The sequence below is a fragment of the Cavia porcellus genome, unplaced genomic scaffold, assembly GCF_034190915.1.
Source record: "Cavia porcellus strain 051 isolate PalLab524CR breed Dunkin Hartley unplaced genomic scaffold, mCavPor4.1 scaffold_9, whole genome shotgun sequence".
NCBI classification, from domain to species: Eukaryota; Metazoa; Chordata; class Mammalia; order Rodentia; family Caviidae; genus Cavia; species Cavia porcellus.
The window spans coordinates 19,039,671-19,062,938 of NW_026947492.1; the positions used below are offsets into that span (position 1 = coordinate 19,039,671).

The window sequence follows — 23,268 nt, forward strand, 5'->3', positions numbered from 1 at the left end:
TCGCTCATTGAGTCTCTGTGGAAGAGAGTATTCTTTCAGTCCTAAAGTACGACTCTCCTCCTTGGTGTTGATCTCTTTTTCAGTCAGGTTGTTCTGTTCATTGTCAACTCTGTTGCCTTGTGCTGTGGGGAACCCCAGGGGCTGAAGGCGGGCGTGCCATTCCTGGACCTTCCTCTTCTGCGTCTTCCTGGATCTGGTGCAGGGCCCAGTAGGCATTGGCATTGGCTGGCGCACCAGGTTCCTTTGTCTTCCTGTTGTTGTGGGCCCCAGTGGGTTTTCATTAACTCAGGACAAGGTGTGTGTTTCCAAGGGCCTCTTGGGCTGGGAGCAGAGCATTCACTTCCCTGGTCCTCCTCACATGTGTCACGGGCCGGGCACATGGCAGTGTCCTTGTTTTTTTGAGACAGGGTCTCACTGTGAAGTTTAGGCTGACCTTGAACCTCCTGTGTAGCCTAGGGTGGCCTCATATTCATGGTGATCTCATGCCTCGCCCTTCCAAGTTCTAAGATTTTAAGAGTGCCCCACTATTCCCGGACAACCTGAGAAGCTTAGTGACTTAGTAAGACTATGTCTCAGAATAAAACAGCTTTAAAAAGGATTGGGGATGCAGCTCAGTGTGAAGGCCCTTGTTCCCTGCCCAGTACCCACCCTCTACCAAAAGAGTTCTTTTTACTTCCATATATGTTTGACATTTTCCACATTTGAATTTAAGCTTTTAATTGAATGTTTAGAAAAGTTACCTAATCTGATCCTACCTTTCTCTCTCTACAAAGCCTTCTTTTGTCTAATCCAGGGCAGGCAACTTAGTGACTTAGTGAGACCTTGTCTCATAATAATATATGAAATGAAAAGGGTCAAGGATGTGACTCACTGCAAAGCTCTGGGTTCAATCCCTGGGACTGAAAGGAAAAATCCTTTCATAGTGCGGGTGTATATTTATTATGTATGTTATATATGTTTTATATATATATGTATATATATATAAAATATTCATGGTCTGCTGGAACACTAATAGTATTAGACATCTTACTGTTTTTTCTGAGTGTTCATTTCATTTTTAGAATACTTGTGGTTATTATGACATTTTTTTAAATATATTGAGTCAAAATTTTTTCTCTATAATTTTTATATATTTGATTTAGTTTTGCCTTCTCAAGTAATAGAAAAACTAAAATATTTAAGAGCAGTTCAGGTCTTTAGTTGTAGTTAATCATTTTTCTGTTTCTGGATTTCTACATGCCTAATTCTTTGGTTGATTTCTTCTAAATGCTGTTTAGTTTTTTTTTTTTTCAAATATGACTCCAAGAACTGAACACAATACTGTTGCAGATGTGATTTGTCTAGGATTGCTCATATTCTGTATCCCTACCTAACCTTGTACCTAAAAGTACTTGGTATTACCTACTGGTGCAAAGATCAAATATGGTTAGGCACCTGAATTTAGGAACCAGACACATGGAAAAAAATTTCAGTTTTATGATCATATAAAAATATGTGGTATAACCTACTGACTCTAAGATCAAACAAGATTAGATACCTAAAGTTAGAAACCAGAATCATAGAAATTTCAATTTTATGGCCTTATAAAGTAGAAACAGCTCCTTCTTGTGTTAGGAAGATATTTATCTTTAGGGATTGAGTTTCTATGATGCGTGATCACCTCATTTTGGCAGTTATTGAAGAACAACTTCTATTTGTTTTATTCTTATCATATAATAATAGTGTATAGATTATTCAGTTCACCACTGTTTCTTTTCTAGCATGGTTTATCTCGGCTTTTTGTTTCTCACTGAACCTTTTACTACCTTATTTTTAATTCACTCATTACAATGTCAATTTTCCAGGTTTTTGCATAATTTTTTTCCAGTTCTGAGGATTGAATCCAGGACCTCACACATCATAGGCAACACTCTATCACTGATCTACATCCCTAATCCTGAAGCTTTTTAGTAGTGTGGAAATAATTACTTTTTATAATTGCGTAAAGGTTTAAGTGATGTAAAATAACCTACTAAATTTTCTGTAATCTCCTATTGAAGGAAGTAGTGTTATAGTTCAGCTGTGTGGGCTATAAGACTTCAGGCTAACCCAAACAATGGGAAAGTTTAAGAATATACCGGGGATAATAAAGGCCAAGTCATAATTTCATCCAAAGCTTAACTCCCTTTAAGTCTGCAATTTGAGTGTTTCTGGATATAGGGGAGCGTCAGCGGTGGCATCTTTGATCTTTATGCTGCTATTTAAACATTAACTTGATGGAATCAGTTGCTTTCATAGGGTGACCAGCCTTCTTTGTTTGCCCAGGATGGAGGTATTTCTCAGGACAGGAGTCTAGTGCCTAAACTGAGTAGCCAGCAAGTGAGAGAATAAGGATGGCAGGTAGGGCAAGGACGGGCTGACTGGCCTGGTGTTTTTGATACCTACTTTCAAGGCTGGTTATTTTCCATCTAGGTCTTACTTTGGGGAAAACATTGTGCTTCTGACTCAGCCTCCTGAGTATCTGGGATTACAGGCCTATGCCACTGTTTGCAGTTTAGTTATTTATTGCATTTCACAAGTGGTGTTAGATCACCATGACAGTAGAATAGGGGAAGTTCTATAGATATTAGGTCTTTTCTGTAGTCTTTTCTTATTACACTACTTAGTATTATTGTTCCATTTATATAGTTACATATAAATTCCATCCTTTTTATCCCTAATTAAAATTACATGAACAAAGTATAAAGAACTGAACGATATAGAACAATAATAGTGTTTGGAGATACTTAAATTTGTCACGTTTGTTGCTTTTGGTTTTCTGAAACAGAGTTTTTCTGTATAGTTCAGACTAGCTCTGAACTCACTGTGTAGCCCTGGCTGGGCTCAAACTCACAAGGATTCTTTAGCTTCAGCTTCTTGAGTGCTAGAAGTGCAGACATGTGCCACCACACCTGGCTAAAAACTTTTTTAATATGATCTACTTTTAGATTTTAATATATGACAGTTTTTTGTGTTACGATAGTCCTTTATGTCATAGCTATATGTAGAAAACATTGCATCAAGATTTGTATTTATTTGATACACTTCTAGGAAGCCCCCGTTTTAGTCAACTAAATCTAGGGAGTAGGTTGCCAAAGGATGTCCCTCTATTAGGTATTGTGGGAGTTACTTTTTTTTGGTGGTATCAGGGATTGAACTTACAATCTCACATTTGCCAATCAGGCACTTATGCCATTGAGCTAAACCCCCAGCCAGGAGTGACATTTTCTTTAGAAGACATTTTGATTGGTACATCTGGAATATCATTTCTAAGGGTCAGTATGACTGAAGGTTTATGAACAATGTTTTTTTTTCTTCTGAGTAGAAGAAAATTTAGGCTTGTGTTCTCTAGAATATTCTTAAAGTCTGATATAGTATGTATATTTACATATGCAATATAAGGCCCAAGATATGGCCATATACTTTTATTGTATATGAAGAGGTAACTTTGTAAGGGAAATTGTCATGGATTTGTTTTTCTTTTTCACATTTCTATTTTTATCACGATCATATATGTACTGGCCAGGGATATAGCTCAGTGACACAGTTGGCTGCCTGGCAAGTGCAAGATTGTGAGTTCGATTCCTGATACAAAAAAAAAAAAAAAAAGCAAAAACGAACAAACAAAAAACCAAAACAAAGATCATAGTTGTACATACTTTAACACATGAATAGATGTATGCAGGGTGGAGGGAAGGAGGGAAATTGAGAAGTATCAGGTACATGTGCAAGTTTCCTACAATGAATGCAGTCATAAAAAATTTTTAAAAAACAAGTAGATGTGTACAGTGTTTATAATTTAAAAAAAAAAAAGGCTTTGCAGATTTCCTTATTTTTTCCTCCTCAAAAAGACTATTTGAATTTTATAGTTTTATCTTTTATTAACACATTTCTAAGCAATATGCTCGTAGTGCTCCTTCTTGATTTTTAAAACTTTAAAAAAAAACATTTGTATTGATGTGCCATGAGATAAATATATAGCCTTGTCTTGCTCTTTTTTTTTTTTTTTTTGAGATATGATTTTGCTGTGTAGTTTAGGCTGGCCTTGAGCTCAGCCTCTTCAGTACTGGGATTACGGGTATGTACCACCACACTCAGCTCTTACATTTCTTTTTATTTTCATTGGTACATGTTTGCCATACATAATCATTACTCATGTGAGTTGGTACATGCACATCATTATTTTTCATTTGCTAGGTTTTCTATGCAGTTATTAGTAATTCATGGTCATCAGGGAATTTTTAAGTTTTGGTCAGAGTTTTAGTAATAATGATTAAAACTATAAAAGAATATCTAAACCAGGTGTGGTATTGTATGCCTGTTAATCCCAGCACTCAGGAAGCAGGGAGATCACTATGAGTTCAAGGGCAGCCTAGGCTACAAAGTGAGTTCAAGGCCAGCCTGAACTAAATAGTGACACTTTGTCTCGAAAGAAAGAAAAGGAATAAGATTCTAGTATAAAAGACTTAATAAAATTTTATATTTTGAGTATTCATACACATATAACACATGCACATTTATAAATGTACTTTTTTTTTGCAGTATTGGTGATTGCACCTAGAGCAGTGATCGTAAACCCTTTAGAGACCAAGCATCAAAAAGTACTTGAACCTGTCAAAACTTAAGACAACAAGCTATGATGTAATTCACCATTTTTGTGACCTCATCTAATTTTTTGCTGCTTTCTCTGGCACTAAGAGCTTCTTGATGTACAATACATAGAAACTGAATGGGTGTTTTGCTTCTTTAATAACAAAGACTGCATGAAAACAAATGTCGCCCCCACATGCGTGGTGCCCTGTCACTCGTAATTGAAACCACTTTTTCTGGTCTCTATCTTGTGACAAAAAGCCTCCATCACAGCACTGTAGATATCTAATCTTTGTTTTGTTCCAGGCAAAGATACCAATTTCACCAGTTCTGTCATGATGTCAACTAGGATAACAGAAATTTACTGCTAGCTTTGTGTGATTATTTATATCTGTGCTTTCATCCAAGCACAAGGTATTAACAGTGACTACCTTTTGAAGTCAGTGGTTAATTGCTGACTAATATTACTTGCTATGCACAAGACCTGAGCTTTAATAGTGTTTCTGCTAAGTGGCATCTCAGAAATCTGTTGCATAATTTTATTCTTGTTTGGAAAATCATGAAAAAGGGAATTGCTCCCAGATAACATAGCCATTCTGATAAAATCCCTATCAGAGAGGGTCTTATTATGTTTTGCTATGCACAGTGAAATTTGAAAGCTGACGGCTGTCAGATGATTTGTTTTAGAAAGACAGTTACAAAAACTAAGAATGGTATTTTCTCAGTTTCCCTTTAAGAACACTTTTCTTTCAGCTTCACCAAGTTTGGCAACACTCTTGTGGCTGATGTCAAAGTGCTGCCTGACACTTGGTGTGCAACACAGGATTCCTTCACTACAAAATGCATACGCTTTCCTGTTGTCTGACTCAGTATAGGCCTCTTGGAATGATCTTGCACTATTTGTTTTTGGGCTTGCTTTCTTTGCAGTAGTCATTTCTTGGTATTCAAAACTTGTAGTCTACAAAATTTAAAAAAAATGAAGCGCCCAATATAAATCTGTCCTATCAGTTATTGTAAAAAATTGGATATTCCCTGAATCAGCAGTCTGTGGCAGTGATTCTCAGCTGGAGTTCCTCTTAACTTTGATGGCCACCAGTGTAAGGGAACACTGTTCCACTAACCAGCTTTTGGCTTGCTCTAAAAGAGGCATCTGAGTGCATTTCTTACCTTTTGAGGGCTTCTGCTAAAATCACAACCAGTTCAAGCAAATATATATATCCTTGCTCTTATTAAACAAGCAAATATATATATCCTTGCTCTTCACAAACAACTAAATATAATGCTGCAGATTCAAACATGACAGTCGAACAGCACAACATTAAAAGAATCTCAGTCTCTTAACTAGAACATCTCTTTGCTAACTCTTAGATATTAAATTTCAGTTTTTCATGAGAAAACTCAAAGCTAAAATCTTATTATTAAAAACAAATGTATTAAAACACACTTCCAGCTCAAGCAAATACATATATATATGATTGACAGCACAGTGACTGGCTGTGTCCAAGTTCAGATGGGGCACAGCTAATGAGTCCTGGCTCTTAATTTCATTGTCTGGCACTGTTGCTCCTCTTTGAGCATGCACATGGCCTGAATGAACACTCTGTGGCCTCGATGGTGCTCGGCTGCTGGGGTGACTTGACTCGTGCTGACACGGAGGGCTCTGCGTGCCTGCGACAGCACGTGTGCCATAGATTCCCCACCACTGACCTAGAGTCTTGATACTGAGCATTCTTTTTTGAGGCAGGGTCTCACTAAGTTGGTAAGTTGCTCAGGCTGGCATGAACTTTCAGTCATCCTGCATCAGCCTCCCAGAGGGCAGGGATTATACATGGGACCATGCATGCACATACATATAAATATATACATATAGATATGTATGTACACATGCAAATGCATATATACACACACACACTATACAGTCTCATATACTTTTTTTTGTCTTTGGGACAGTGTCTTGCTATGTAATTCAAACTGGTCTTAAACTTCCTTTGTAGCTCAGGCTGATTTCAAACTTGCAACGATCCCCCTGCCTCAGCTCCTCAAGTACTGGGATTACAGGCGTGCACCACCATGCCCGGCTGTCATATACATTTATCATGAACTTGTCTTACAGTAAGAGAAGTGTACTTATATACTTGTTCATTCTGATTATCACATAATTTTATAATAGTAATATCCCTGTGCTTTCGGTGTTTTAATTCTTGCTTATTAATACTAAAATTGGTTCTTGTTTTGAATTGTGTTTCTGGTATCTGTTATAAGTAGTAAATATAGACACTAAATATAGTGTCTATTATGGTAGTAAATATAGTAAATGTATTGGCTTAAAATGATGTAAATAAATCATTTCACATTTCTGGCGGTGAGAAGCCCAAAATTAGTTTCATTGAATCAAAATCAAGATGTCAGTATCGCCATGATCTCTCCAGAGGTTTTAGAGGAAAATGGTTTTTTGACTTTAGCAGCTTTTTGTGTCTGCTGACATTCCTTCATCTGTTGCCACAATGCATTGATTTTTGCCTGCATCCTCACATCGCCTGCTCTGTCTGTGTTGATTCTCTCTCTTAGAAGGGCATTTATTGTTTTTCTGGCGAATCCAGAATTATCTCACCTCAATTTCCTTAAATTAATCACATCTTACAAAGGTTCCTTTTCCTTATAAAGTAACATTTTCAGGATGTAGTGATCAGGGTCTGGTGTGTTTGGGAGGCCACTTTTCAGCCTGCTGTAGTCTTCATTACCAGGTCACTGAAAGGCCCTTTTCAAAGTTCAGGTTTGGTGCAGACTTTTTTTTTTTTTTTTTTTTTTTTTTGGTCTTTTTCCTTTTTATCGGTACCAGGGATCGAACTCACAACTGCCTGCTTGCAAGGCAGGCGCTTATGCTGTTGAGCTAAATCCCCAGCCCCGGTGCAGAAGAGAAACAGTAGAAACATAATACGTATTCTGACTGCTGGACCAGTTGAAATAGCTTTCACTATAATCACTGTGACTCTTAACGTTAGGACTAGATGGAAAATGTAGATGCTGAGCCTTCATTTTAAGTTCGTTACGGTGGAGCTTTTGAGTTCTAGTTCATGTGATGTGGGGGTATTAACACTTCCCACAGTTGGCAATATTGGCAGTAATAAAGGCAGGCACAGTCAAGGCTCTGTTTTTCTTTTTACAACTCATATATTTCCTTTTACATTGCGAATAATTCTGTTTTGATCCTTTACTCTTCAACTGACCAAATCTAGAGGTCCTTTTCTTGGTAGAACATAGTCTGTGACTAGTTGTGTAAATCTCTAAAGGCAAGGACTAAGCAAATGGCATACTCTGAAAAAACTGGGTTGGTGGTTGAGGCTTTTTCTTTAATTTCTAGTGTGTTATTAAGTCATAAAGTATCCAGTCATATCTGAAAGTTATAGCAATATTTTCCCTCAAGGGAAACTGGATATCATTAAAATTTTGACAAATAGGTAGACCTGGCCCTGGCTCTGACATTATTTCTCCAACTGTGCGGTGATAGCTTGCCCTCTACCTGACGCAGTGCTTATCCTAAAAAATGGTGTGTGGCTTATTTCTTTCTTTTCCCCAAATAAGACATAAGTTGCAGATTTGAGAGATACAAAATAGGTTGTGCTCCTCTGAATAACAAATCAAAATAAGTCTATATAGAAGTTACTAGATAGAGATAAAGAAAAAACACAAACAAGTTGGAATTTATTTATTTTTTTATTATGTTTGTGTTCTAAGTTAACTTAGGAAGGCTTCCTGAAGGGAGGGAGATCTGAAAAGAGACTTTGTGTAACTGAAGTGTTCTTTTTTCTTTTTTGCTACTGGAAATCAAACTCAGCCTTGCACTTGCCAGGCAGGTGCTATGCCACTGAACTACATCTTTAGTTCTGTAATTTTCAAATCCTGGGATTGAAGGGATTCATGTAAATGAGGAAAAGAAAAGTTGGAGGGGAACTAGAAATAGACTTTTCTAGAGCAGAGTGATGAAAACCATTTAAGCATGTAAGCACCAGGTGAAGAAAAAACTTGAAAAGATGAATAAAATGTTAAGGACTATGGCTGTTTAATAAATTCAAATGTATTAATTTAGACATTAAGTTCTGTATATACTTAACATTGACTATACATTTAAAAATTGATTTAATAGTCCTTAAATCAAGTTTTCAGTTATCTTAGAATAACTGTAATCATGTCATTAAACACTATCAGCAGATCAAAGTTTGCTTACAAGTAAGCCTCTTGTCTTAGGCCTGGCATTTTTTAATAATAGGAACTTGTTTTCCTGTTGGAACACTTAGTACTCTTGATATTAAGACTTTACCCTGTTTTGTTTTCTTTTCTCCCCCTTTCCATGGTAGCTTAGTCAGACCATGAAACTGGCACGTCACCGGCTGGCATCCTTTAAAACTGGGAGTGGAAAAATGGCAGTAGTGTTGCCAAAGGATAAAAGGAAAGCCTCACTCATCCAGGAGGTAAGTTAATTTCCAGCACACTGTGTGTAAAGATGCAGGTAAAAAATACAGATAAACTAGCTGAGCAAAATATTTTAGTAATTTGTATGATCACCATATTATTTTGAGATGATTTTAGAAATTACATGGAAAACCTAGAGCGTTGCTGTTACCTAACATTCTATATTTGTTACTTATGTTTTCTTTTAGAAGGTAAAATTCAAAAATCCATTATTTGAGGTAATGGAAGAGAAAGAACAAAATCAGCTGGGCTGTCAGAGTGTTCAGAGTATTCCACCAGAATCCCAGGGTGATTTGAAGAATGTCCAGAGTGTCACTCCTGAAGATCAGAGCGTTGAGCCCGATACCCAGGTTGCTAAGCTAGCAGTTCTGGCTGCTGAGCCAGAAGGCCAGGCTACTGAGACAGAAACTCAGGACATTATGGTAAAAGCCTGTAATATCGAGCTCGAAGATGGAAATACTGAGTTGGGAGCCCAGGATTTTCTACCCAAAGACCAGGGTATTCTACCCAAAGACAGTTGTGTTTTCCCTGAAAGTCAGAATACTCTATGCAAATATCAGGACCAGAATTTTCTGCATAAAGACAAAGATTGTCTACCTACAAACCAGCATGTTTACTCTGAAGAACAGGATATTCCACTCAAATGTCAGGATGAGGCTTTTCTATCTGAAGACCAGGATTTTTGTCATAGAGACCAGTGTGTCCTTCCCAAAGACCAGAATATTCTGTCCAACTGCCAGGATCAAGACTTTCTACTTAAAGGCCAGAGTTTTTTACCTGGAAGCCAGTGTGTTCTTCCTCAAAACCAAGATATTCTACCCAAATGTCAGGACCAAGACTTTGTACCTGAAGACCAGTCTTTTCTACGCAGAGACCAGTGTGTTCTTCCTCAAAACCAGAATATTTTACCTAAATGTCAGGACCAAGAGTTTGTACCTGAAGATCAGTATTTTCTACCCAGAGACCAATGTGTTCTCCAAAATGAAAATATTATACCTAAATGTAAGGATCAAGACTGTCTACCGAAAGGCCAAAAATTTCTCTCCAAAGACCACAGTATAATACCCAACTGTCAAGATCAAGATCTTCTTCCCAAAGACCAGAGAGTTCTTCCTAAAGACCAGAATACTCTAGGCCAATGTCAGAAGCAGAATTTTCCATCCAAACATCAGGTAAAATAGTAGGAAGGAGATTTAAGAAGAAGAAATGAGCTACTGCAGGTTAGCAACTTAGAACTACTTGGAGTGGGGTTTGTAAGGATTACATTGTATCTGATACAGAGATCCATCGTTAGAAAATAGTTTCCTGATTGATTTCTTAAAACTGCAGGGTTCATACTAAGTGTTAAAGTATTATCAGCACATATTACCCCATCTGGACAGTTTATTTACTTACTTTCTTATTTTTACTCTTCATTAGGGAAACTATTTCTGTCAGCCAACCTCTGCTTTGACAGCTGAAAGATGGAAAAAGGAGTGGCCTACAAGTGCCCAGCAGTATCTTGCACTTTCACTCGGGTTCCAAGGCCAGTCTTCCACCAGTCATCAGCTAGAGCAGAAGGAAGCAGGGGACCCACAGGAAGTAAGTTAGTTAGGGTGCGGCTAGACAGAGGTGCCCTTCACACTGTGACTTCAGGTTAACTCTACATTTCTTACTGAAACCTCAAGTCTTAAGTTAACAGTTAATTTTTTGTGTTTACTTTATTAGAAAGCAAATTCAAAGCAGCCACCATCCCTTCTGATAGTCAGACGGGGGTGTCTGTACTCTGGATGACCACTGGGATTCAAAGCAGCCAGCATCCCTTTTGGTAGTTAGGTGGGGGAGCTTCCTCTGGACGGCCATTGGGATCTGTCAGGCATCATCAGGTGTCCACCAGGGACAAAGCGGAACAGGAAAGGGGTGGCCATTAGCCAAAAATAGAGGTTTTGAGGGTTGAGTTTTGAGCTTCCAAAGTTTGTTAAACTTCAGAACTGACCAAAAGCATGGTTTCTGTTTTATTTCATAATATATTACCCTGAGTTAAATTATAGGCTTTGTTCTCCATAAAGCCTATCTCATCACTATCATAGCACTGCTACTGAGTGCTTTCTAGTTGGTGGATTTTTTTCTTCTTTTAGAAAGTTCACTTTAAGAAGGATCCACTCTCTGATGTGACAGGTGAGAAAGGGGGAGAAGAGAGGTGGGCCAGTGGCGCAATGGATAACGCGTCTGACTACGGATCAGAAGAAAGGGGGAGAAGACTTTGCTCTGGCAAGTTAGCAGTGTCAGCCTTCTAAACCCCAGTTCCAGAACTTCATTAGAGTAAGGAAAGCAGCATGAAAGAAGTGGGAAGTAAAGTAGCTAGGTTTTATAAATTTTTAGCAACTGTTGATTTGAAATACAGGATCAGGAACTTTGGGGCTAAACTAAAAGTATCTCTTTGATTCCTTCTCATATTAGTAGGATGATAGTTCTACATATTAGGACCACGTTCTTGCTTCAAGAAGGATGCACAGGGTATTAAGCTCTGATCAACTCAATTCCTGTTGGTCTTTTCTTTTTCTCTCATCTGCCACACACCTAATGGTACAAAAGATCCTGTTTTACTGAACTATAAAAATGAAATCAAGGCTGGGGATTTAGCTCAGCGGCATAAGTGCCTGTCTTGCAAGCAGGCAGTCGTGAGTTCGATCCCCGGTACCAATAAAAACGAAAAAGACAAAAAAAAAAAATGAAATCAGTTCTGCCATTTGACAGGCCGATAGATCAGTTAGTATGTTTTGGTTTACTGTGATCATTCTCTAACCCTTGCTGACTCCCACAGCATTACTGCAAGTGTACTGACCATCCTTGAACAAGTTAGGAGTTAGGAAGAAGCAGCAACGGTGACTCATGCCTGTCATGTTACCACTTGGGGAGGCTGAGACGAGAGGATTCCAAGTTTGAGTGCAGCCCAGGAACTTAGTGAAAACCTGTCTCAAAAATAAATAGTGAGAATAGGGGTGGGAATGTAGCTGTAGACCCTGGGTTCAATCCCCAATACTGGAAAAAGAAAAAAGGGTTTCTGAAACTTTTCTAACTGTGGTTTGGGATTCAGAGTTAAACTATAGAATTGGATTAAAAGTATAGTATCTTTACTCATCTCAAAACTTGTAAGAATATTCTTATCTACTACCTTTGCTGAAATCTACAAAAATTAGCTGTTATCCTGGAAAGGTTTTTTTATTCCCCCTTTTTGTTATTCCTTTAGAACAGATTTCTCAACCAAACCTCATCTTTTATGAGTGAAGAAAGAATGAAAGAGGAATCACCTCTAGATTATCATCAGTCTGTTCCAGCTAAGATCCAGTACGAACCCTCTGGAGAACAGGTAGAGCAGCATAGAGAAGGCGTGAGCAAAAATATGGTGAACATTGAAATTTTTAAAAAATTACTACAGTAAAAGATCCATTCCTTCTTAACACCCTCAAAACATTGCCCCTTGCTTTGAACACACTCTTCCCATCATTTTTAGCACTTTCTGAAGTCGCTCTTTAAAGCTCTGTTTCATGAGTGTCTTTAGTTTTGCTGTGTGGCTGCTTCAATGCCCTGATTTAATTCAAAATTTTCGTCTTTTATAATCATTTTGCCTTTGGAGAAGAGCTAGAGGGTGCCCAGTGCCAGTCCAGTGAGTGAGGTGGATGAGGACGGACTGTCATGTTTCTGTTTGACAGCAATCGTCTCTAAATGTTTGATAAATGCAGGCTGTTCCACATGCATGCTGAATGTTTAGATCAAGAAATATATTAAGGTGAAAGACACATTGCCACTAGTCCTTCCCCAAAATGCTTCAAACATACTTACCCTGTCATTTTTGTTGTGTTTTTTACTACAATAAAAGTTTTTTATAAATTTAAACATTCACCATTATTTTTTGATCACCCATTATACTTTCTAAATGAGAAATAAGACTAATTATTTAAGATTGGATGGGAGTTTATTGAGCTAGCTTGTGTATGAATTATGTAGAAGTAAGGCCTCCAGAGTTAGGCGAAGAGTAAAATAAAATGTTTTTAGGTATATTGAAATGTGCCAAAATCTCTAATTCGCTTTAGAATGTTCCTGGAAAAGTTGGAAAAAAGATTAAAAGGTGAAATACTGCTAATTGTTCAAGTTGAGTGATGTCTACCTTGGGCTTTATCGTATTTTTTTCCTCTTCAGTGTACGGTTGGAAGTGTTTATGTTACATGCACACAAGCAGGTACACATAGATATGCAAACACACCTAACTGTTGTGTTATCCTCACCTAGAGTCATCATTCTGGGATTGTAACTGGAGTCTGTTTGCTCTATTTCTGTTTAGACAGTCAGTTTTATATTTTGTTACTCTTTTAGAGCAAGTATATCAAACAACTTTGATCTTTGGAGATATGGGCGATAGGGAGAGAAGCTGCTTCTGGAGAGCTATTGAGGGTTTGTCTAGTATTCAAGACCTGGTGTTTCCTGGAGAATAAGGAAAATGAAATAGAAGTGATAAGTAAGTAGCCGAGAGTAAAGTATTTAGGTTTTGGCTCAAGATCAAGGCAGTGTAGAAATGCTTCAGAGATTAGTGTTAAAGACAGTAATAATGGGCAGAGAACGTTCGTCCTGTTCTGTGATGTATCACACCACCCTGATTGATTGAAACTACCTTTGGCCTGTTCAGCTGAAGCTTGTTTTGTTGCTAAAGAACTCACGTTCCTACTTGGATAATTTATGTTGTTGTTCATGTTATCTTTCAGCACAGGAACTGTGGGCCAGCATCACATGATATGACAAATGAAAGCGGGAGAAAGGACTTACTTCCAGAGTGTTCTGGACATGCTTTACATGAAATCCAGGATTGTGGTTCTGCCAGAGAGCAGGTAGAGCGCAGTATAATAAACAGTAAGCAACACAAAGTAGATTTATGAGTTTGGTCTGGGCTGTCAGAGCTATGTTACTAACAAAGATGATGATGGTAGTGTTCTCTTATTATTATTAGCATTATTGTTATTGTAATAACAACTTGTTCTCATTGGGTTACTTATCATAGCCACAATAGTTTTACAAGTTTGTATAAGTCTCTCATTTAATTCTTGCAATTACTCTGGAAGATAGATACTAATATCCTTCTTTTATAAATGAAATTTGAAATTGCTTTGCGGATGGAATTAAGATTTTTAAGAATAGTAAGAAAGGGGCCCGGGATTTAGCTCAGTGGCAAAAGTGCCTGCTTGGCAAGCATGAGGTTGAGTTTGATCCCCCGTATCCCCCTCCCTCCAAAAAAAGAATAACAAAAAAGTATACTGGCTACTTTTGTATCATAGTATGGAAGAATACTCTGACCTATTTAGATTACTTCAGGGTTATTACTGAAGCTTGTAGCATTATCACTACAATTATTTCAGTGCTCACAATTTGATAAGTGCTGTTTATAAGTTACATATTATACAGAAAGCATCTGTTGGGACTGCTGAACTACAGCAAGGGAATTTGCTTGTGGACAACCATCAGCATCCTGCACCCAGAGTCCAGAGAGGCCCTTGCAGCGGACCACAGGTACAGCAGACATCAGAGTATGGGAGTAGAACTTGGATGCAATGTCAGTGTCTGCCAGGCTGAGAGGGGCAAGGCTGATCACAGGCAGCTTCCTGTTTTATTTATAAGCTATTTCAAGGTTATTTTATTATTTTTTAAACTTTTAGTTATTATTATTATTTGCAGGACACAGTGGTTACATTCATCAAGGGGAACATGTTTATAACACATCTTAATTCTTTTTTATTCCCCTTTCTCTGCCTTCCCTCCATTCTTTGGTCCCTTCTTCATTTGCAGAAGATCTGTCTTCATGCTGCTTATTGTCTTTTATTTTGCTCTTTATGTATACTTTGGGTTTCTCATGTAAGAGAAACCATGCAATATTTAAGTTTGTGTGTCTGATTTATTTTAATTAATGTTAATCTTAAGGTGTACCTATTTTCCTATAAATAACTCAGACTTACTCTTTGATAGCAAAGTAGTGTTCCATTGTTCACATTTTCTTTCTCCATTCATCTGTTTCATGTGTTTTGATTTTATTTTTTGTTGTTGTTTGGAGACAGGATCTTGCTATGTATGTCAGGCTAGTCTTGAAACTCATTTTGTTGATAGATATAAAGGTCATTTCCAAAATTTATATGTTGTAAGTTGTCCTGCTTATAAACATGACTATGCATGTATCATTGTAATATGATGTCTATAACTTTTGCAGGAAGATATCTAAAAGAATGGCTGGGTCAAATAAAATTTCTTTTAGTTTTTAAGGTATCTTCAATAGTGATTTTCATAGTAATTGCATTAGTTTACATTCCCACCAACAATGCCCAAGAGTTCCTTTTTCCCCCACAGCCTTCCCAGCATTTGTTACTATTTGATTTCTTAATGGAGTAAGATAGAATCTTAGTATTGTTTTAATTTGCATTTTTCTAATGGCCAGATATGTTGAATATCTTTTATGTGTTTATTGGCATTGATAATGCTTCTGAAAAGTATCTGTTCCATTTTAGGTGCCCATTTTTAATTGAATTGGATTTTATTTTATTTTATTTTATTTTTTGGTACCAAGGATCAAACTCACAACATTGTGCTTGCCAGGCAGGCGCCTAATGCCACTGTGCTAAATTCCCAGCCCCTTTTTTTAATTTTAAAGATAATAAAACAAAGCAAAACGAAACAGAACAGAGCAAATCAGAGCAAAACAATGCAAGTAACACAGGACTTCAGAACAAGACAACAAGATATCAACAATGGCTACCATAATGTTTCTTGTTTTCTTTGAAATAGTTGCTCATATCTTCACACACAAGAAGTTAATACAAATCAAAATAGTATAAAAGCTATCAAAATAAAAGAATGAGAGCCTTACAGGCCTTTAAAACCAGACACTAAGAAATCAGTGATGGCTACTGTAATGTCTCTTGTTTTCTTCAAAATAGCAGTCCATACCTTCATGCATTTTGAAATCAAGTAATTGGAAACAGACTAAAACCAATCAAAACCAAGAATAAAAGTATCATTGGACTTCAAAACAAAATGATAGGAAATCATCAGTGGCTACCATGATGTCTCATTTTCTTCAGTGTAGCCGTTTGTACCATCACACCTACTAAAATCAGTTATTTTAAAGTCTTTAGGTGAAGGCATATATAAACCTATACATGTACATCTGTCTTTTCTGTATTAGAAGGAAAAGCAAAACGAAACAAAGTATAAGAAAAACAAGAGTCAAATAATTATAACAAAGAGCCCAAAACAATAACAGTGTAGGCTTTCAAAACCAGGTGGTAGGAATGCAACAAATTTTGTTGTTTTGCATTGTTATCTTCAAAAGTTTTACTCAAATTACCAGATACAGATCAACACAAAGTTGATCTAATCCTATGGGTGTTAACTGTTTTGTTCCAAGAACTAATAGAATTAGTAGTACAATCACCTTAGTAATTTCTAAGTGTATATATACTAATTTATATCTTTTTTCATGCCATAGTCTGTTTGTGAGTATTTTATTGAGGATTTTTGTATCTATGTTCATTAGGGAGATTGGCTGATAGTTCTCTATTTTGGTCGGGTTTTTCTCTGGTTTTGGTATTGGGATAATACTTGCTTCCAGGAATGAGTTAGGGAGAATTAATTCCCTTTCAGTTTCATTGAAGAGTTTGAGGAGTGCTGAAATTTAAGTCTTCCTTGAATTTCTTAGAGAATTCTGCTGTGAACCTATCAGGACCTGGGCTTTTCTTCATTGGTTCTAATTACATTTTCAATTTCATTAACTGAAATTGGGTTACTCAGCAGTTTTACATCTTGTTGATCCAGCTATGATAATTCATATGTTTCTAGGAATCTGTCCATTTCTTCTGTTTTCAAAGTAGGTATTGATGCTCTTCTGTATTTCCACAGGGCTGTAGTGATTTTGTCCTTTTCATTCTTTATTGTATGAATTTGAGTGTTTCTTTCCTTTTTAAAATACGGTTGGCTAGGGGCTTATCAATTTTATTTATTCTGTCAAAGAACCAACTCTTTGATTTGTTAATTCTTTGTATTGTTTTCTTAGTCGCTATTGTGTTGATTTCCACTCTGATCTTTATAATTTTCTCTCTTCTTTTGACTTTGGACTTGACTTGCCCTGCTTTTTCTAGATGGTTGAGGTATAGCATCAGGTTGTTTATTTGTGTTTGTTCTGTTTTCCTGATGTGGGAAGTCACTGCAATAAATTTCCCTGTAAGGACTACTTTCATTGCATCCCACAGTTTCTGGTAAGTTGTATTTGTATTTTCTTTTACTTGTAGCTATTGTTTAATTTCTTCTGTGATCCATTGACTTCTGTGATCCATGGGTTTATGGAGTCTTTGTGGTTTCTTTTGTCATTACTTTCCAGTTTTATACTACTATGATCAGATAATATGCATGCAATAATTTCAATCCTTTTGCATTTACTTAAGTGTGTTCTGTGGGCTAGTATACGGTCTATTTTAGAGAATCTCCCATGTGAAGCTGAGAAGAATGTATATTCAGTTGTTGTTGGATGGGACACTCTGTACATGTCTGTTAAGTCCATTTGTTCACAAGTGTGATTCAGTTCTTTTATTTCTTTTCTGATTTTTTGCTTTGTTGATCTGTCTCTCTGTGTCAATGGGTGTTAAGGTTTCCTGTTATAATTGTGTTATTGCTTACTTGATTTTTCATTTCTGTTAATATTTATTTTATATAGCTGGGTTCTCTCAGATTTGCTGCATATATATTTAAAATTGTTATCTCTTCCTCTTGAAGTTTTCCCCTAGTCAGTATGTAGTAACCTTCTTTATCTCTTGATCATTTTTGGTTTGAAGTTCACATTGTCTGCAAACAGAATACCTACCCTGCTTTTTTGGGGGGTCTTGTTGCATGAAGTACTGTTTTTCATCCTTTGACTTTCAATCTATGAATTTGCTTTTGGATTAGATGGGTTTCTTGTATACAGCATATGGTTGGGTGTTGGTTCTTGATCCATTCTTCCATTCTGTTTCTTTTCTCTTTATGTACTTATTTATTTTTTAATTTATTTTTGGTGCCAGGGATTGATCTTACAACCTCGCGCTTGTTAGACAGGCACTTAGGCCATTGAGCTAAATCTTTGGCTTCATTCTGTTTCTTTTAATTGGTGAATTAAGACCATTTAAATGAATGGTTGTAAGTGATATATATTGGCTTATTTTTGTCATGTTGTCTTTCTGTTATTGGTTCTTTACCTTTTTCCCTCTGTTTGCACTGCTTGGTGGTTTTTTTTTTCTGTTGGTGTTCTTGAAGTCATAGGTATTTTTATGTCTATCTAGTATATAGTTAAGTATTCTTTGTATGGTCCGTTTGGTGATCATGAAGTTCTTCAGCTGTTCTTTATCATGTAAGTGTCTTATTTCTCCATTGATTTTGAAGGATAGTTTTGTAGAGTACATCATTCAGAATTGGAAGTAATTTTCCTTTAGGATTTGAAATAAATCGCTCTCTGCTCTTGTTGACTTCAATATTTGTGTTGAGAAGTCTGCCATGATACTGATGGGCTTTCCTTTATAGGTGCTTTGTTTTTTTTTCTCTTAAAAGTTTTTAATATTCTGTTCTTATATTGAATTTCTGGGATCTTGACTATTACATGTCTGGATGTAGATTTATTTTGGTTATGGCTGATTGGAGTTCAATATGCTTTACAGATCTGTATGTCAGTTTCCTTTCCTAAGTTTGGAAAATTTTCAGCTATTACTTCTGTAAATAATCTTTTTATATTATTTGTGTTGTCACCTTTTTCATTTATACCTACTAATATTATATTGTTTTTCTTTGCATCATCTTGCAACTGTTGAATTGTTATTTCCTAATTCCTTCCTTATTTTTAAAAGATCTTTGCTTTCTTGTTCATTAGCTGCAATCTTGTCTTTGTGGTCTGAAAGTCTGTCTTCATGTTCATTGAAGCATTTTTGCTAGCTTTCGATAGAATTTTTTTTTGTGCTGGGGATTGAACTCACCACCTCGCATTTCCCAAGCAGGCACTTAACACTGCTGAGCTAAACCCCTGGCCCTTGATTGAGTTTTTGGTTTCCTGGATATCTCTTTGAATCTGTTTTATGCATTCTGGTTTTTACATTGTTCATTCAGTGTTTCAATCATCTTGCCATGTTCTTCTATTTTTTAAACTATGTCTTCTTTAGATGAGTTCAGCATTTCTTTCACTATGTTTATCATTTCTTCTTTTACCTGGGAGATTATTTCTGATCTGAGTTCCTTTATAGCTCCACGGAGTTTATTTACTTCAGTTGTTACTATTTTGGAAGTTTCAGATGTATGGCTTACATTTTCTGCTATGTCCACGTCTCCTAGGCTTGTTTGACATGGGCTGGAGGCTTGTGATTGTATTTTGCTCTTTGTTTTGTCACTTTCCTGTATTCCCCTGGGGCAGTTGAACGCAAAGTCTCAGTTGTTTCTTGAATAAAGGATGGCTGTCTGTACTTCAGGGAGTTTCCCCAGTTGAGGGGGAGATGTTAGACAGTCTTTATTCGATACTTAGAGAATTCAGAGGCTCCCCAAGTGGGGGCAGTGCGCTGAATGGACCTTCAGCACACCCCATTGTGGCTCACCAAAGCTCCCTGGCTGCTTGAGGTTACTGGGCAGTGCCCTACCAGGTTCTGAGTGACATACACAGGTTGAATGGTATGTGGAATACATTGGGAAGGCCTTCAGCTTGGGCCACGTGGCACACCAAAGCTCATTGGCTTCTTGAGGTTTCTGCCAGGTTCTCAGCAAAGTCCCCTGGCTGCATAGCTAGAGTTCACTGTGGAGGCCTTCATCTCACCCGTGGTGGCTCCCAGTTCAGTGCCCATGTTTTTGATTGAGTCTTTTGGGAGGTCTGCATTTTTCTTTTAGTTCTTCGTACATTCTAGATATTAGTCCTCTGCCTGAGGAGAGGGCAGCAAAATATTTTTCCCATTCTGTAGGTTGTCTCTTCTCTCTATTGGTTGTTTCCTTTGCTATGCAGAGCTTTTTAATTTGATATGATCCTATTTGTTGATTCTTGATATTTCTTGAGCAGCTAGGGTTCTGTTTAGAAAGTCAGTCTTTGCCTCTGTGTTCAAACATTTTACTTATTTTATCTTCTGTCAGATTGTGTCTTTTAATATTTAGATCTTTGATCCATTTTTATTTTATTTTAGTACTTGGTGAGAGATATGAGTTTAGATTCAATCTTCTGCATGTGGATTGCCAGTTTTCCCAGCACCATTTGTTAAAAGAGGTTATCCTTCCTTCTGTGTTAAGTTTTTGGTCCTTTTGTCCAAAGTCTGATGGCTAAATGTGCCTGGGGATTTTTTGTGTCCTCTATGCTGTTCCATTAATCCACTGTCTGTTTTTGTGTCATTAGTGTATTTTTTTAATCACTGTAGCTTTGTAATATAATTTGAAATCTGGGTTTGTGATGCCTCCTGCTTTGTTTCCTCTTGCCCAGGACTGCTTTTGCTATTTTGGATCTCTTCTGGTTCCATATGAATTTTAGAATTGTTTTCTCTAGTACTGTGAGGAATGCTGTTGGTATTTTGATTGGGATTACATTAAATCTATTGAAAGTATGACCATTTTGACAGTATTGGTGCTGCCTGTCTACAAACAGGGGATGTCTTTCCATTTTTTGATGCCCTCTTCATCTCTTCAGAGAACTAGTTTTTGGTCTTTCACTTCCTTTGTTAGCTGAATTCCTATTTAATTTTTCTTGAATGTATTTGGAATGGTATTGGTTTCTTAATTTCTTTCTTGGTGGTTTCAGTATTAGTAGAAAAGAATACTATTGACTTTTGTGTGTTGATTTTTTTGTCTACCTACTTTACTGAATTTGTTTGGGGGTCTTTTGGTGGAATTTTTTGGGTCTTCTAAGTAAAGGATTATGTCATCTATGAATAAGGATAGTTTGACTTCCTCTTTTCCTATATATATCTTTTTTATTTCTTTCTTTTTTTTTTTTTTTTGTCTTTTTCCTTTTTATCCGTACCGGGGATCGAACTCACAACTGCCTGCTTGTAAGGCAGGCGCTTATGCCACTGAGCTAAATCTCCAACCCCTTTTATTTATTTCTTTTGCCTGATTGCTATGGCTAAAGTTCTAAATACTATATTGAACAGGAGTGATAACAGTGGGCATCCTTATCTTGTACTCTTGGTGATCCTTCTGCCTCTGTCTCTTGAATGCTGAGATTATAGTCATGTATGACTACACCCAGCTTGTTTCTGATTTTAAAGGGAAAGCTCTCAGTTTTTTCTCATTCAATGTGATATTGGCCAGAGATCTATCTTTTATGGGATTGAGGCGTGGTCATTGTATACCTTTTTTTTAAAAAATCATGAACACATATTGATTTTGTCAATGGTTTTTTGAGATGATCATGTGATTTTTGTCCATCTTTTTATGTGATGTATTATATTTATTGGCTTGCATATGTTGAACCATCCTTGCATCCCTGGGATGAAGTCTACTTGGTCATTATGTATGATCTTTTAGTATGTTGTATTTTGTGTATCAGTCTTATTGAAGACCTTTTCATCTATATTCATTCAAGAGAATGTACTTCTCTTTTTCAGTTGAATTTTTCTTTTGTTTTAGAATCAAGGTAATTTTGCTTTCAGGAATTACTTTGGCAGTACTTCTCCCTTTTCAGTTTCATTAAGAGTTTGAGGAGTATTATTAGATCTTCCCTAAAGTTCTTACAGAATTCAGCAGTGAATCCATTGTGTCTTCAGCTTTTGTTAGTTGTTAGGTTTTTTATTACTTCTTCAATTTCATTACCTGTTATTAGATTATTCTAGGGGTTTGTATCTTATTGGTTCAATTTTATTAAATCATATGTATCTAGGAATCTATGTATTTTTCTAGATTCTCCAATTTATTGGAATGTCAGTTTTTGAAGTACTTACTAATCTGGATTTTGGTGATATCTTTTATGATTTTGCCTTTGTCATTTTTAATTACATTGGTGTATGCCTTTTCTCTTTTGGGTAACATTGGCTAAGGAGTTACCTATTTTGTCTGTTCTTTCAAAGAATCAGCTCTTTAATTTCTTTATTATTTGTAATTTTTTTAGTCTCTATTAATTTCTGCTCTGATATGTATAATTTTCTTCCTTGTGTTAGCTTTGTACTTGGATTGTTCTTGTTTTTCTGGTACATCATTAGATTATTTGAATTTGCTTTGTGGGGAGTCAGAGTTACAAACTTCCCTCATAGAACTATTTTCATTGTGTCCTATATGTTATGGTGTGTTTACTGGCATTATTGTGTGATTCCAGGAATTGTCTGATTTCTTCCTTGTTTTCTTATGACACATTGATTATTCAAGAGTGTATTGTTTAATCTCCACTTGTCTCCACACTTCCTATAGTTGCTATTGTTGATTTCTTGTTCCATTGCACAGTGATCTGATAATATGCATGGAATAATTTTGATTTTTTGTAAGCATGCTTAATGAGCATATGATCTGTTTGGAGAATATTCTGTGTACTGCTAAGAAGAATGTATATTTTGTTATTGGATGGAATACTAAGTTCATTTGTTGAAAGATGTGGTTAAACTCTAATATTTCCTTGTCAATATTTTTGTCTAATTAATGCATCTATTTGTATTAGGGGGCTTTTCAGGTCCCCTACTATAGTTGTGGTGTTCATCAGATCTTTTATGTCTGATAGTATTATATCATAAGGTTGGGTATACCAGTGGTTAGTGCATATATATTTATAACTGCTATCTCTTCTTGTTGAATTGTTCTTTCAACTAATATGTAGTGACTTTTGCCTCTTCAGATCAGTTTTGGCTTGAATTCTACTTTGTCTGAAAATAGAAGAACTACTTTTGCTTGTTTTTGGGTTCCTATTGCATGGAATATTGTTTTCTATCCTTTCATTGTTAGTCAGTGAATTTGTTTTTGGATTAAATGTTTCTTGTGTACAACATATTGTTGGGCTTTGTTTTTTGATCCAATCTGTCAACTTAGTTCTTTTGATTGGGGAATTGAGACCATTCACATTAAGAGTTATTTCTGGGGGCTGGGGATTTAGCTCAGCAGCATAAGCACTTGCCTTGCAAACACGTAGTCATGAGTTCGATCCCTGGTACCGATTTAAAAAAAAAGAGTTATTACTGAAAGGCATTGACTTTTTCTTATCATTGCATT

General features: G+C 36.5%; 1 protein-coding gene across 11 annotated transcripts in view; it reads left to right on the forward strand.

Annotated features, from left to right (window-relative positions):
* The window catches only part of Ccdc15 (coiled-coil domain containing 15), a 76,329-nt gene that overhangs the window by 15,149 nt on the left and 37,912 nt on the right, over positions 1-23,268 (forward strand). For 4 of the 11 annotated variants that reach the window (XM_063256000.1, XM_063255999.1, XM_063256001.1 and 1 more), the window contains exons 5-10: positions 8,964-9,077; positions 9,267-10,250; positions 10,498-10,659; positions 12,308-12,427; positions 13,818-13,940; positions 14,497-14,616. In XM_063256000.1, the coding sequence (XP_063112070.1) occupies positions 8,964-9,077; positions 9,267-10,250; positions 10,498-10,659; positions 12,308-12,427; positions 13,818-13,940; positions 14,497-14,616 (1,623 nt within the window). The remainder of the gene's footprint in view (positions 1-8,963; positions 9,078-9,266; positions 10,251-10,497; positions 10,660-12,307; positions 12,428-13,817; positions 13,941-14,496; positions 14,617-23,268) is intronic. The other 7 variants (XM_063256002.1, XM_063256003.1, XM_023566176.2 and 4 more) reach the window with 7 other exon arrangements.